The sequence below is a fragment of the Pristiophorus japonicus genome, chromosome 17 (assembly GCF_044704955.1).
Source record: "Pristiophorus japonicus isolate sPriJap1 chromosome 17, sPriJap1.hap1, whole genome shotgun sequence".
Lineage (NCBI taxonomy): Eukaryota > Metazoa > Chordata > Chondrichthyes > Pristiophoridae > Pristiophorus > Pristiophorus japonicus.
The window spans coordinates 24,292,246-24,308,288 of NC_091993.1; the positions used below are offsets into that span (position 1 = coordinate 24,292,246).

At 47.1% G+C, this 16,043-nt stretch overlaps 1 protein-coding gene across 1 annotated transcript in view; it reads right to left on the reverse strand.

The window, feature by feature from the left end:
* LOC139227612 (alpha-2,8-sialyltransferase 8B-like) overlaps positions 1-16,043 on the reverse strand; it is a 49,232-nt gene that overhangs the window by 21,363 nt on the left and 11,826 nt on the right. Inside the window, exon 2 of the mRNA XM_070858490.1 lies at positions 11,086-11,148. Coding sequence (XP_070714591.1) covers positions 11,086-11,148 — 63 coding nt within the window. The remainder of the gene's footprint in view (positions 1-11,085; positions 11,149-16,043) is intronic.

A 16,043-nucleotide genomic window follows, 5' to 3' on the forward strand; every position in this document is an offset into this window, starting at 1 on the left:
GATAAATATTGACATTGTCGAGAGCATACAGAAAGCAAACATAGACAGCGGAAGGAACGTGCGGCAAACCAGACTCCCTTCCCACCCTTTCCTTCAACCACTGTCTGTCCCACCTGTGACAGAGACTGTAATTCCCGTTTTGGACTGTTCAGTCACCTGAGAACTCACTTTTGGAGTGGAAGCAAGTCTTCCTCGATTTCAAGGGACTGCCTATGATGATGGAAATATTGACCAGGACACTGGGGATAACTCCCCTGCTCTTCCTCAAAGCAGTGCCATGGGATCTTTTACACCCACCTGAGAGGGCAGATAGGGCCTCAGTTTAACGTCTCAGCCAAAAGAATAATGTAAATCAGGAGAAACTTCTTTACCCAGAGTGGTAAGAATGTGAACTCGCTACCACAGGAAGTAGTTCAGGCAAATAGTGTAGATGCATTTAAGGGGAAGCTGGATAAATACATGAGGGAGAAAGGAATAGAGGGATATGATCATAGGTTTAAAGAAAGATTAGGATTTATATAGCGCCTTTCACGACCACCAGACGTCTCAAAGCGCTTTACAGCCAATGAAATACTGGAACGAGGGGAGAGGCTTGTGTTGGAGCTAAATGCTGGCATTGACCAGTTGGGCCGAATGGCCTGTTTCTGCGCTGCAGACTCTGTTGTACCTATGTAATTGGTTTGTGAATTAAACATTTTTCTTTGGAACCCAGATAGCTGGAGGAGAGGAGCTTCACACAGAGATAAATGCAAATAACATGGTATGACCAATATATATCTGTGCATACCCCTACAGGGAGTCATACTGATTGACGGGTGGAGGAGGTCTATCTTCCTGACGAGGATCAGCATCAATCTGTGCTGCTTGTAGCTTGCGGTTTGATTGCCAGAGAGGTGCTGGTTTACATTCTGCACAGACCTGTCAGCAGTGCTGCGTGCTTGTGATGCCCAAACCCTGTCAGGACGCTCTGCTGTGCACCTGCGCTGCCGGGAATAATTACATATTCCACGAACTGCCTGCAGCCTCTCACACGTCTGAAATCTGATCTGCTCCCCACGAACTGCTCACGAACTAAACCTTGCGCGAGAAAGAAACAAGATTTGTATTTTTGCACTGGAATGTCATCCTGTATCTGCATTTCTCTTGCAGCAGCGACAAACTAAGTTCAGGGGGGGGAGAGTGGAATTTTGATTGTAGCGTAAATCCGGCATCTGATTCACTCGCCCGATGATGTCGGCACGAAACCTGATCCGTTTATGCAGTCGGGCTTCTGACAGACAGCACGCCGATCGGGGGTGGGTGATGCGGGGAGAGAGGGCTCCTCTGTGGAGCCAGGTTAGGCCGTTAAAGGCTGGGAGGGGCGGGTGGAGACACAGAGAAGGCTCAGCAGAAAGCAGGAAGATTTTATTCCCTTTTGTGGAGCAGCCCGCAGTGGTCCCTTTAAGGAGCGCCGGTTTGCCCGCTCCGAGCTCTGTCACACCGCACTCACTGTCCAGCGGAAGACCAAAATAAGACAGGAACACTTAACGTGTCTTAGGACCCCGATTGAAATATTTCAATTCGGCTCCTGCCTGTTTTGGCTGGGATCACTGGTTGCCGAAAGATTTTCTTTTCCCCCAAATTGGTCTGGGTTTTTTATCTGTTAATTTTGCCTCTCCCAGGAGGTCACATGCGATCGGGTGGGGTGGTGTGTATTTGTTGTGATACACAAGCTATCGCAATGGTGTGGGACAGGCTAGATGGACCAGAGGGACTTTACCTGTCCGTCATTGTTCGTATGTTCGTGAATCGAGACCTGCTCAAAAATCGGGCCTCAGGCACGAAAATGGAACAAGGTGATCTCTAAAAACAAATCTGTCCATTACATAGAAACATAGAAATTAGGTGCAGGAGCAGGCCATTCGGCCCTTCGAGCCTACACTACCATTCAATAAGATCATGGACGATCATTCAACCTCAGTACCCCTTTCCTGCTTTCTCTCCATACCCTTTGATCCCTTTGGCCGTAAGGGCCATATCTAACTCCCTTTTGAATATATCTAACAAACTGGCCTTAACAACTTTCTGCAGTAGAGAATTCCACAGGTTCACAATTCTCTGAGTAAAGAAGTTTCTCTTCATCTCAGTCCTAAGTGGCTTACCCCTTATTCTTAGACTGTGACCCCTGGTTCTGGAACTCCCCAGCAACGGGAACATTCTTCCTGCCTCTAACCTGTCCAATCCTGTCAGAATTTTATATGTTTCTATGAGACCCCCTCTCATTCTCATGCTTAGTCAAGCCAGAAAATAGGGCTATAAGGAGACAAAAATTGCCCCCTTCTCAATTTTTCCTCATAGTATTGACTCTTGCTGGGATACGGTGCCAAAGGAGCTGGCTGCCCTCCAGTACTGCACCCAAGTGACCATTCTTCATGTGTCAGTCCAGTCGGTGAGTGTTGGAAGAATCGTCGAACACAAACGGCATCACAGATGAGCGGAATGGTGTTCTCACCCAAGGACCACACACACATGTGTTTGCTCAAACACACAAAATTTCCATCCGGATCACCGGGTAGTGATTAGAAATGTGAAACCTTACTAAATGTTGTACCTCCTTTGTACATGCCATTTCCTGCATTGCAGGTACAGCCAGCCAACCTGTAAGATACTGAGGGGGCTCGACAAGCTAGATGCAGAGAGGATGTCTCCCTGTGTGGGGGAATCTAGAACGAGGGGGCATAGTTTCAGAATAAGGGGTCGCCCATTTAAAACTGAGACGAGGAGGAATTTCTTCTCTCAGAGTGTTGCAAATCTATGGAATTCTCTGCCCCAGAGAGCTGTGGTGGCTGGGTCATTGAATATATTTAAGGTGGAGATAGACAGATTTTTGAGCGATAAGGGAGTCGAGGGTTATGGGGAGCGGGTAGGGAAGTGGAGCTGAGTCCATGATCAGATCAGCCATGGTCTTATTGAATGGTGGAGCAGGCTCGAGGGGTCCAAATGGCCAACTCCTGCTCCTATTCCTTATGTTCTTATCTTCTTATTCAGGCCACTGACCATGCTCCTTGACCTGGCCAGGCTCCTTGAATCCCAGCCAGTGGGATTCTGAACGGAGATTAATTTTCCTGTTATCATGTGTATAAAATTATTTAGTGTCACCTAGTGGCTCAGTAGGCAGCACCCTCGACTCTGAATCAGAAGGTTGTGGGTTCAAGTCCAACTCCAGAGACGTGAGCACAAAATCTAGGCTGACACTCCAGTACAGTGCTGAGGGAGTGCTGCACTGTCGGATGAGATGTTAAACCGAGGCCCCGTCTGCTCTCTCGCATGGACGTAAAAGATCCCACGGCACTATCTCGAAGAAGAGCAGGGGAGTTATCCCCAGTGTCCTGGAGCCAATATTTATCCCTCAATCAACATCACTAAAAACAGATTATCTGGTCATTATCACATTGCTGTTTGTGGGAGCTTGCTGTGCGCAAAATTGTCTGCCGTATTTCCCACATTACAACAGTGACTACACTCCAAAAGTACTTAATTGGATGTAAAACGTTTTGGGACGTCCGGTGGTCGTGAAAGGCGCTATATGAATGCAAGTCTTTTTCTTTATATTTAAAATTTCCACCCATGTTTGTACCAACTTCAAACACCAGCTGGTGTGGGCCGAGTGGAACTGAGCTGAGATAATTCCCAGGATAGCCGAGGTGCGGCAGCAGACATCCAGGAAATCATATCTGCAAATCAGCCGACCCTTGGCAGTAACGGCGCGACCTGTTTCCCTCAGTGGGCCAGTCGCTTTAACCAGGAATAGACTGCTATTTAAAGCCAGCCTCCGGCCGGTGCGTGGGCAGGCTCTGTTCCCTCCAATGAATGGACCCAGCAGCTGGGGACGATCTCAGCTGTTGCGTGTATTTTTCCATGGCAACTTTGAAACCGACACCTCAGTCAGTCCTGCTCCTGGTGCCGGTTCCATTCTGCGGTTTGTGTTTCTCTCCCCACTTTTCTTTCTCTCGCCTACGCTCCTTAACAACAACAACAACTTGCATTTATATAGCGCCTTTGACGGACCAAGGTCCTTCCCAACAAAATTTGACACCGAGCCACATAAGCAGGAACTGGGACAGGTGACCAAGAAGCTTGGTCAAAAGAGGCAGGGTTGAAGAGCATCTTAAAGAGGTTTAGGGAGGGAATTCCAGAGCTTAGGGCCAAGGCAGCTGAAGGCACGGCCACCAATGGTTGAGCGATTAAAATTGGGGATGCTCAAGAGACCAGAATTAGAGGAGCGCAGACATCTCCTTAAGGCGCTGGCTCTTGTCGGGGGATGGGTTCCAGAGGCACTGTCAGCCCTCTGGTACCTCACTCGAGTGACCTTGGATCCGTGCAAGTTTCCATGGGCTATTTCACCAAGGGGAGCATCGCAGCCAGGCCTGTTCCTGCCTCAACCCAACGCGTTCAACTTCTAGCGGCTGTTGCGGGGGGGGGGAGGGTGGTCACTGAATAATGATGCAGAGTAGCAATGTTGGATGATTGTTTTGGCGTGGTATGTTTTTTGTTCATCTTTATCCTAGGAAGCTGAGGCTAATTGTAGCGTCCTTATTGCTGCTCTGATCGTGATGGGCTAATTCAGCATCGAGACTCTGGAATCAGCCTGGGGCTTTCTGGTCTGTGTGGCTCAGTCCCACACCAGACACTGCATTCACATCAACAACAACAACCTGCATTTATATAGCGCCTTTAACGTTGTAAAACATCCCAAGGAATTTCACAGGAGCATTATAAAACAAAATTTCACACCGGGCCACACGAGATATTAAGCTTGGTCAAAGAGGTAGGATTTAAGGAGCGTCTTAAAGGAGGAGAGAGAGGTGGAGAGGTTTAAGGAGGGAATCCAGAGCTGAGGCAACTGAAGGTACGGCCACCAGATGTTGAGCGATTATAATCAGGGATGCTCAAGAGGCCAGAATTAGAGGAGCGCAGACATCTCGGGGGGGGGGGGGGCAGGGTTTGTAGCGCTGGAGGAGATTACAGAGATTGGGAGGGGTGAGGTTAGGAGGGGACATAGTTCTGATGTTCACAGCTGAATACAGGGGATAGCTGTACTGGCCCGACTACTCCCATTAGAAACGTATAAAATTCTGACGGGACGGGACAGGTTAGATGCAGAAAGAATGTTCCCGATGTTGGGGAAGTCCAGAACCAGGGGACACAGTCGAAGGATAAGGGGTAAGCCATATAGGACCGAGATGAGGAGAAACTTTTTCACCCAGAGAGTTGTGAACCTGTGGAATTGTCTGCCACAGAAAGTTGTTGAGGCCAGTTCGTTGGACATATTCCAAAGGGAGTTAGATGTGGCCCTTATGGCTAAAGGGATCAGGGGGTATGGAGAGAAGGCTGGGGTGGGGTACTGAAGTTGAATGATCAGCCATGATCATATTGAATGGCGGTGCAGGCTCGATGGGCTGAATGGCCTGCTCCTGCACCTATTTTCTATGTTTCTATATTTCTATGTTAACATTAAGCGCCAGGGGTTACGCGCAGGTTGTTCTGTAAGGCATGTCTTTATGTCATTCCACAGCGCATTATGGTCGAGGTGCAATCCAGAAGTCAGACTTGCTCGTGCTTCTACTGTAGCGGGATTCATCCCGAACAAGTGCATGCAGTGCTGGTTTTACTAGCTCCAGCAACAGGAAACTCGAGTGCTGCATAATAATTCAGCCCGACTCTTGTACAGGATATTGGCTGAATCTTGGATAAGGGTGAGCCTAAAAAAAATAACCCCAACACTCATCCAGGATTGCTACTTTGCATCACAATTCAGTGACATCCCCCGCCACCCCCACACTCCCCGTTAAAAAGTGCGCAAGTTGGATTGAGGCTGGAACGGGCCCGTCTGCGATGCTCAGCTTGGCCAAATAGCCCACTGAAACTTGCACGAATAAATGGTCACTTGATTGAGGTCCCAGTGGGCAGGTGGTGCCTGTGGAACCCATTCCCCCCTCGGCAAGCGTCAGCACCCCGAGGAGTGCAGGAGCGAAAATGAAAAGGGGAAAAGAAAACAGACGGCAGAATGGAACCGTCACCAGAAGCAAGACCGAGGTGTCGGTCTGACAGTTGTGCCGGGCCATGCAGGGCCCCGGTTTAAACTTGAACCCATTGCCGTTTCTACAAACTGGAGCCGTGGATTCAAGCTCAGCAGAGGGAAGGTGAAAAATTCCAAGTAAAGGACTTTACACAGAAGCTAGCGAAGGAGGGAGTGGGTGCGGATAGTCTTGGCAAATTCAAGAGGAAACTGGATGGAGCATTTGGTGGAAAGAAGGGTTGAGGGGCGATGAGGGAGTGAGTTGTTTCTGGGATATTTTGAACTTTGGAACCACACAGATGGACTGCACTGCTGTGTACCAACCTCCCTCCCCCATCCCACACATTCCTCTGTTCCTACAACAGCAGCAACTTGTATTTATATAGCGCCTTTTACAGAGTAAACTATTCCAAGGCGCTTCACAGGAGTGTTATAAGACTAAAAATATAAATTTGACAGCGAGCCACATAAAAAGAAAGTACGGCAGATGACCACAAGCTTGGTCAAAGAGGTAGGTTTTAAGGAGTGTCTTAAAGGAGGAGAGAGAGGTAGAGAGATGGAAAGGTTTAGGGAGAGAGTTCCAGAGCTTAGGGCCCAGGCAACTGAAGGCACGGCCACCAATGGTTAAGCGATTATAATCAGGGATGCTCAAGAGGGCAAAATTTGAGGACCGTAGATATCCCAGGGGGTTGTGGGGCTGGAGGAGATTACAGAGATAGGGAGGAGCGAGGCCATGGAGGGATTAGTAAACAAGGATGAGGATTTTGAAATCAAGGCGCTGCTTAACCGGGAGCCAATGTCAGTCAGCGAGCACAGGGGGTGATGGGCGAACGGGACTTGATGCGAGTGTTCCGAACAGTAAAACTGGGGGTATGATATCCCCACAGCTGGTGCTGCAGAATCCACCCCACTTTAGAGCAAGTAACAGGCGAACAAGCCCACGTGGCATGATTGGGGTTTCCCGCTACCAAAGCTGGAATGGCCTGCACATTGTGGAATGATGTGAAATCCAGATAGCGTTGGAATTTGCAACATGTGCTGCTGATAGCCATTGCGGACACACACAGTGCCAATATGTGCTCCAACCCCAAAGGAATAGTGTGTGTGTGTGAACCGGCTGGAGACAGAGTGGTGCGAGTCTTTTCGCTGTGCCGTGATTGTAACTCGATGTAGGCAGGATGGTGGCGCTGTAAATTAAACTGCTCGGATATCCACTGAGACGCTGCTGTTTAAATGGTCTGGAATCTGATAAATTCAAGAGATCGATATATAAAAGTGAGGCAAAACAAAAAGACTTGCATTTATATCGCGCCTTTCACAACTTCAGCATTTTACAACCAATTAAGTACATTTTGAAGTGTAGTCACTGTTGCGATATCGGAAATAGGGAATCCTACAAGATCCTATCTGCAAGATCCTACAAATCCCCTGGGAGGACAGACGCACCAACGTTAGCGTCCTCGACCAGGCTAACATCCCCAGCATTGAAGCACTGACCACACTTGATCAGTTCCGCTGGGCAGGCCACATTGTTCGTATGCCAGACACGAGACTCCCAAAGCAAGCGTTCTACTCGGAATTCCTTCACGGCAAATGAGCCAAAGGCGGGCAGAGGAAACATTACAAGGACACCCTCAAAGCCTCCCTGATAAAGTGCGACATCCCCACTGACACCTGGGAGTCCCTGGCCAAAGACCGCCCTAAGTGGAGGAAGTGCATCCGGGAGGGCGCTGAGCACCTCGAGTATCGTCGCCGAGAGCATGCAGAAACCAAGTGCAGGCAGTGGAAAGAGTGTGCGGCAAACCTGTCCCACCCACCCTTTCTCTCAACGACTGTCTGTCCCACCTGTGACAGGGACTGTGGTTCTCATATTGGACTGTTCAGTCACCTAAGGACTCATGCTAAGAGTGAAAGCAAGTCTTCCTCGATTCCGAGGGACTGCCTATGATGATGATGATGATAGGAAGTAGGGCAGCCAATTTGAGCTCAGTAAGATCCCACAAACAGTAATGTGATAATGACCAGATCATTTGTTTTCAGGTGTTGGTTGAGGGGTCACTATTGGCCAAGACACTGGGGAGCACTCCCCTGCTCTTCGGAATCCTCACAGAAGGGTTATGGGACCTACTTATTGAGACGAGGTGAACGTTTTCAACCTTTGACTAAAAGTGTTCCATTCCCTAGCACAAGAAACCCTCAATGTGATGTTCCCAAAATTTACAACACCTCTCTCGAAACTTCTGTGTGGGAGGTGTGCCTGAGTGATAGTTGTAAGAACTTTTGCCATCAGGACAAGCCCATTAGATCCAAAAAGCCTGTTTTAAAAAATCTATCAATTGGGCCGTAAATTGCGGCCTCTCCGGTGCATACACACCCGAAGAGTTACGGGATTAGGCGCGCAAAGCGCATGCGCCGAAATCCAGCACTTGCGAACTGTCAAAATGTCTTTTGACAGTTCCAGCGCATCCTCGGGAGAAGGACATTCGTGGGCAGAGATTTGAGCTATTTGCCCAACTCCTGCCCAGTGAATGTCCTTCAACAAACTCTTACGCCTGGTAAAAGCAAACATATGGCCTGCTTTTACCAACATAAGAGTTTTAAGCGATAGACAAATAAAATTTTATCAATAATTTTTATGTTAAAAATCCTGTCCATTAAGGTAATTTTTTTCTTACCCCGATTAAAACATTAAAAAAAAAATTTTTTTGGTCTAAAACATTAAATTAAATTCAGTTTCAATTAATTATAAATATGTGAATTGATTTTCTTACAGGTTTAAAATGTTTGTGTTTTTGAGAGTATCCCCATTCACAGACACGGTGATCTCCGGAACTCACCATTACTGTGAATGGGGGTACACCATTTTAATTGGTTGGTCCGGCCCATGTGGTCCCAGGCTGCACATACACTCCTGGAATACGTGGGCCTCTACGCTGGGCTGCGAACGGAGGCCTCGTAGCGCAAGTGTTCGTTCCTCCGGGACCACCAGGTATATTCGTAAATATTTCTGGGCCAATATAAACAGAAAATGCTGGAAATACTCAGCAGATCAGGCAGCATCTGTGGAGAGAGAAAAACAGAGTTAACGTTTCAGGTCTGCGACCTTTTGTCAGAACATCGACCTGAAACGTTAACTCGGTTTCCTTCTCTGCTGATGCTGCCAGACCTGCTGAGTGTTTCCAGCTCTTTCTGTTTCTATTTTAGATTTCCAGCACCTGCAGTATTGTGCTTTTGCATTACTGGTTTTATTTTGTTAATTGCGTGCTCATCAAGGTAAGGGATGATAGAGCTGGGGATTTGAACACTTTCCATTTTAGGCAACTAGTTTCAGTATCAGCACAGCACAGCTCCTACTCTGTCACAACTATATGCAAATGTGTATCATCTCCGACCTCAGAAGACCAGTCCAGTGTAATATTCCTCCATCTCCCACACCAGCTCACCTCAAGCCTGTTAATGTGAGATGACCAATCTAGTGTCAAATAACAGTTACATTTATGCAGCAACCTCTCACATCTAAGAGAGCTTTATGCAATTGATTATCGCTGAAGTGCACTAACTATTGTCATGAACTCATGTTGCATCCTAAATTACACCCAATTTGGGAACAGTACAATGACCAATAGGAACTGAAGTAAAACTACACAAATTCATTTAATGCCAGGTGCTTCCAGCTAGCAGATAGAACAGGCTTGCAACCCATCTGTCCGGGCTGGATTTAAGTCCAGTTTACTGGAGCACAGGTTGAACCTCCCTTATCTGGAACCCTCGGGACTTGGCCTGTTCCGAGATAAGGGATTTTTCCGGACGAGGGGTGGTCACGTTAAATTGGATGGTACAGGTACTGAGCAAGGGGATATCGGGGCTGGCTGACTTGGGGCTGGGAGTCCGGCAGAGAGATCAATGAGGGGGGAGGATCGCGGGGTCAGGCCAGCGATTGCGGGAGTCAGCAGCGAGGAAGGACTTCAACTTGTTCACGTCGGAGTTCTGCACATGCGCCACCCAGTGTTCGGGAATGGCTCCAGACGAGGGGTGGTTCCGGATAAGGGAGTTCCGGACAAGGGAGGTTCAATCTGTACAAGGCCAGTACAACCTGTACAACCTCTGCACCACTCAACTGCACCTACTGCCTATCTCTTTGTCGTAGATCAACCCCATCTACCCAGCTTCTCACGGCATCTCGCCATCCCTTGTCGCTCCAGAAGCACATCGAATTTCTCTTAAGCCCACTTGCGCTGTCCCCGCCGACGTCCTTCCCTGATAACTTATTCCACAACTCAATCAAGAAAGTTCTGCCAAATTTCATTCTTGCTTCTAATTTTCTATTTCAACTTGTTTCTCATTAAGATCTGATGTTCCTAGGTTCTGAAGAATTAAACTAAGTACCAACATTTGAAAGAACTAAACCAAATGAGCCGATAAAGCTTCTGTAGCTGATGAAATCAGTTCAAGTAAACTTGGGCTCCTTTGTTTTGCCTTTACCCATGCTGGATCATTCATATATTGTGGGGTTTTATCCATTTGTGGCCTATCTCTCCACCTGTGGTCCTTGGCAGACTATCTGTTATTTGCGTCTCTGGAGCCTCTGTTCATGGTTTACTTCGCTTTGGGATGTCCAATCGAGTTGTGCTCTCCATCAGTAAAAAAGCAAGGGCAGCGGGGTCCTATTGAAATAGAATTATTACCCTATGTTTCAGTTATTTCTTTTCTCATTGGGGAAATGCCTGGTCTACACTTAGCAACTGCCCACAGTGATGCGATTAAAATTGGGAGCTCATATGTGGGAAGATCCGTGGTCCATCATGTGAGATATTCTTACTACATCACTAAAAGCACATACACATAAGATGGCTCTCAACAGGAACTGACATCATGTGACCTCGCCACATGATCCTGCAGTACGTTGCAGAAAACCCGAATGTCACCCTCAAGCAAGCCAGCGTTTGGTATTGTGGCCTCCCCTAAAAAAGTTACGAATCACACTGTCCTAATAAAAGATAGAGAGGACATGCTGAAAACTTACACACCTACAACATTTTTCCTGTAGAGTACTCTTGGCTGACTTCATGGCCCTCCTTCCTTCCGAAAACCTGCAGGAAAAAAAATATATATATTCACATCTCATGCAGTCTCACTCACAACAAATTGACTGGGAAACTAAAGAAAGATCCTGTTGAGTCTTTCTCTCACCTCTGACCTCTCACCGTTCTCCTTTAGTCAAGCTTTCCTTATCCCTCTATGTTATTTGTTGCTCTGAATCCTCCACTCTTATTCCCTTTCAGCTGCAAGTGTAATTTTTTTTTAATTCACTCACGAGATGCGGGCGTTGCTGGCAAGGCCAGCATTTATAGAAACATAAAAATGTACAGCGCAGAAGGAGGCCATTTCGGACCATCTTGTCTGTGCCAGCTGACAAAGAGCCACATGGCCCTCGGTCAGCAGCCCTGAAGGTTACAAATAAACCTATGAGCAATGAACAAAGATGGAAAGGTAAAGAGCACCCAGCCCAACCAGTCCGCCCCACACAACTGTGACATCCCTTGCACCGAAACATTCTACATGCCACCCCAACCGAAGCCATGTGATCTCCTTGGAAAGGCAAAAACCAGATAAAAACCCAGGCCAATTGGGGAAAAAAAAAATCTGGGAAAATTCCTCTTATTGTCCATTCCTAATTGCCCTTGAACAACTGAGTGTTTCGCTGGGCCATTTCAGAGGGGAGTTAAGAGCCAACCACATAGAAACATAGAAAATAGGTGCAGGAGTAGGCCATTCGGCCCTTCAAGCCTGCACCACCATTCAATAAGATCATGGCTGATCATTCACTTCAGTACCACCTCCCTGCCTTCTCTCCATACCCCTTGATCCCTTTAGTCATAAGGGCCACATCTAACTCCCTCTTGAATATATCCAATGAACTGGCATCAACAACTCCCTGCGGTAGGGAATTCCACAGGTTAACAACTCTCTGAGTGAAAACGTTTCTCCTCATCTCAGTCCTAAATGGCTTAGCCCTTATCCTTACACTATGTCCTCTGGTTCTGGACTTCCCCAACATCGGGAACATTCTTCCTGCATCTAACCTGTCCAGTCCTGTCAGAATTTTATACGTTTCTATGAGATCCCCTCTCATCCTTCTAAGCTCCAGTGAATACAGGCCCAGTCGATCCAGTCTCTCCTCACATGTCAGTCCTGCCATCCCGGGAATCAGTCTGGTGAACTGCACTCCCTCAATAGCAAGAACGTCCTTCCTCAAATTAGGAGACCAAAACTGAACACAATATTCCAGGTGAGGCCTCACCAAAGCCCTGTACAACTGCAGTAAGACCTCCCTGCTCCGATACTCAAATCCCCTAGCTATGAAGGCCAACATACCACTTGCCTTCTTCACCGCCTGCTGTACCTGCATGCCAACTTTCAATGACTGATGTACCATGACACTCAGGTCTCGTTGCACCTCCCCTTTTCCTAATCTGCCACCATTCAGATAATATTGCTGTGGTCTGGAGTCACATATAGGGCAGACCGGGTAAAGACAGCAGATTTGCTTCCCTAAAGGACATGAACCAGATGGGTTTTAACCACAATTCAGTAGTTTCAATTAGTTTTTTAAAAAATTCCAGATTTATTTAATTGAATTTAAATACCCCCAGCTGCCATGGTGGGATTTGAACTCCGGATCATTAGTTCTGGCTTCTGAATTACCGGTCCAGTAAAATAACCACTGTGCTACCGTTCCGTGCAATAGCCCACAGGTTCTTCCTTCTCCCTGTTTAATCAAGAATCTTTGAACTCAAAATTTTGCAAGACCTCAAATCTGCACCAATCCCGGCTTCCGTCGGTCTTCCTGCAATCCACAGGCTTTTAAGCCTCAAGTGTGGTGTCACCCAACTGATGTGCTGTAAGCTTCTTGCTTGCTGTGCCTTCTCTCCAACTCTTCTCAACCCAGGTGGTGCCCTGTAATATGGTGCTTGGCTCTTTACCTGGATCTCTCTATAAAAAGACTCTTCCTGTTGGGAATGGTTGGATGGGCATTTCTCAACGGTGCATGCTTAGTGAGGCCAGGTCAATCAAAATGGAACCTCAAAATGGGCAGTGTCCGTTTCAGTGTCGGCGTGAGTGGACTGGATATGAAATAAAGAATGGGACAACCGAGACAGACATTACCCCGGACCTGTCAGAAGTATAAGGGTTAATAAATCATCCAAAACTTCACACAGAGAGGTTACTAATGTGAAGGGTAACTAGAATTATTGTGGTTCTGGTTTTCAGTGTTTATTTTTTAAGATTTTCAGTGTTAATTTTGACTACTTTTAAAATTACCCTGTGCAATATTAATAAAAACCGTACGACCTGGTCCATATCAAATTCTTCCATTTGCGATTTTAACGATAGGTTACTGCCTCAATTAAAACAGCAGAGAGGAATGTCATATAAATGCTTCACTGCCCTTGTTACTAATATTACTCAACCTCCAAGTATCAGTCTCCAACTGTAATCGAGCCTGGGGAAGAATTAGAGAAGTAACAAACCTTAATGGAAGGTCACGCTGACTGCCATCTACTGCTGTTGCTCAAAGGGAGTGAAAACCACTGCACACTGTGAGTGGGGATCTGTACAATTTGTTTCACAAGATGCTTTTGATTTTCCCGTTGAGGACCCCCAGTGAGTTCCCCTCTGGGAGGGCCTGATTGGGGAAGCAGCTCTACATTGAACTACTGCTGAGATAAATGAGACCATTATTGTATATGTAAATGCTGTAGCCATTTTGCATGCAGAAACATTCTACAAACAGGCCATCAAGAGGGAACTCCCTGCTCAGAGAATTTTAGAAAATTAAGACACAGGAGGCCATTTCGGCCCATTGTGTCCGTGCCGGTCGAAAAAGAGCTACCCAGCCTAATCCCACCTTCCAGCACTAGGTCCGTAATCCTGCAGGTTATGGCTCTTTAAGTGCACATCCAAGTACCTTTTAAATGTGATGAGGCTTTCAGGCAGTGAGTTCCAGACCCCCGCCACCCTCTGGGCGAAGTAATGTTTCCTTATCTCCCCTCCAATCCTTCTATCAATTACTTTCAATCTTCGAACATTGCCACGAGTTCTTAAACATTCACTGAGCATGTGCAGTAACATTTAATCCCTTGGAACAGAGGCAGATAGGAACTGGGAGGTGGATTGAGAGGATAATTGCGAACACCATTTTTGAGGGAAAGTAAGGGAGTGCCAGCAAGAACTGAGGTGGGGGGGTGTGGGGGGGGGGGGGGGGAGTTAGTGGAGGTGAAGAGAAGGGGGAAGAAGAATGCCAGCAGTGGATGGAAGAAGCAAGGTGGGAGAAAAGTGCCATCCTGAATTGGGGAAGGGGGAAAAGAATGTGAGCTTAAACTGGGGAGGAGTGTCAGATGGAACTGGAACATAGGAACAGGAATAGGCCAATCAGCCCTTTGAGACTGTTCCATCATTCAATAATATAATTTAATTAGGAGGGAAATGTTGGATGATGTTACGGAAGTGGAAATAGGCAGTCTTAGTTATGCTATGGATATGTGGTTGAAAGCTCATTTCAGGCTTAAATATGACACCAAGGTTCTGAACAGTGTGGTTCAGCCTCAGACAGAAGTTGGGAAGAGGGATGGTGTTAGTGGCTAGTGAACGGAGTTTGTGACGGGGACCAAAAACAATGGCTTCGATCATCCTAATATTAATTGGAGAACATTTCTGCTCATCCAGAACTGGATTTCGGACAAGCTGTCTGACAATGTAGAGACCGTGAAGTGGTCGAGAGAAGTGGCAGTGAGGTAGAGCTGGGTGTCATCAGCGTACACGTGGAAACTGACGCCGTGTTTTCAGATGATGTTGTCAAGGGGCAACATGTAGATGAGAAATAGGAGAGGGCCAAGGATAGATCCTTGGGGGACACCAGAGGTAACGATGCAGGAGTGGGAGGAGAAGCCGTTGCAGGTGAGATAAAGACCTGCCTCCCTCATCCTCAATCCGTCCGTTCCCCCACTGCCCACCCGCCGGTCCTCAGCATTGTAAACAACATGTGGGACCCAAAGTTGTCCAGGCCCAGAGGCAGCACTAAACAAAGGCCTCATCCCCTATCATGTTCCATAGAAACATAGAATATAGGTGCAGGAGTAGTCTATTCGGCCCTTCAAGCCTGCACCACCATTCAATAAGATCATGGCTGATCATTCACCTCAGTACCCCTTTCCTGCTTTCTATCCATACCCCTTGATCCCTTTAGCCATAAGGGCCATATCTAACTCCCTCTTGAATATATCCAATGAACTGGCATCAACAACTCTCTGCGATAGGGAATTCCACAGGTTAACAACTCTCTGAGTGAAGAAGTTTCTCCTCATCTCAGTCCTAAATGGCTTACCCCTTATCATTAGACTGTGTCCCCTGGTTCTGGACTTCCCCAACAGCGGAAACATTCTTCCTGCATCTAACCTGTCCAGTCCCGTCAGTATTTTATATGTTTCTATGAGATCCCCTCTCATCCTTCCAAACTCCAGTGAATACAGGGCCAGTCGCTCCAGGAAGGACATTAGCTTGGATGATGTGGAATCTATATGGGTAGAGCTGCAGAACACCAAAGGGCAAAAAACGTTAGTGGGAGTTGTGTACAGACCTCCAAACAGTAGTAGTGATGTTGGGGAGGGTATCAAACAGGAAATTAGGGCTGCATGCAATAAAGGTGCAGCAGTTATAATGGGTGACTTTAATATGCACATAGATTGGGCGAGCCAAACTGGAAGCAATACGGTGGAGGAGGATTTCCTGGAGTGCATAAGGGATGGTTTTCTAGACCAATATGTCGAGGAACCAACTAGGGGGGAGGCCATCTTAGACTGGGTGTTGTGTAATGAGAGAGGATTAATTAGCAACCTCATTGTGCGAGGCCCCTTGGGGAAGAGTGACCATAATATGGTGGAATTCTGCATTAGGATGGAGAATTAAACAGTTAATTCAGAGACCA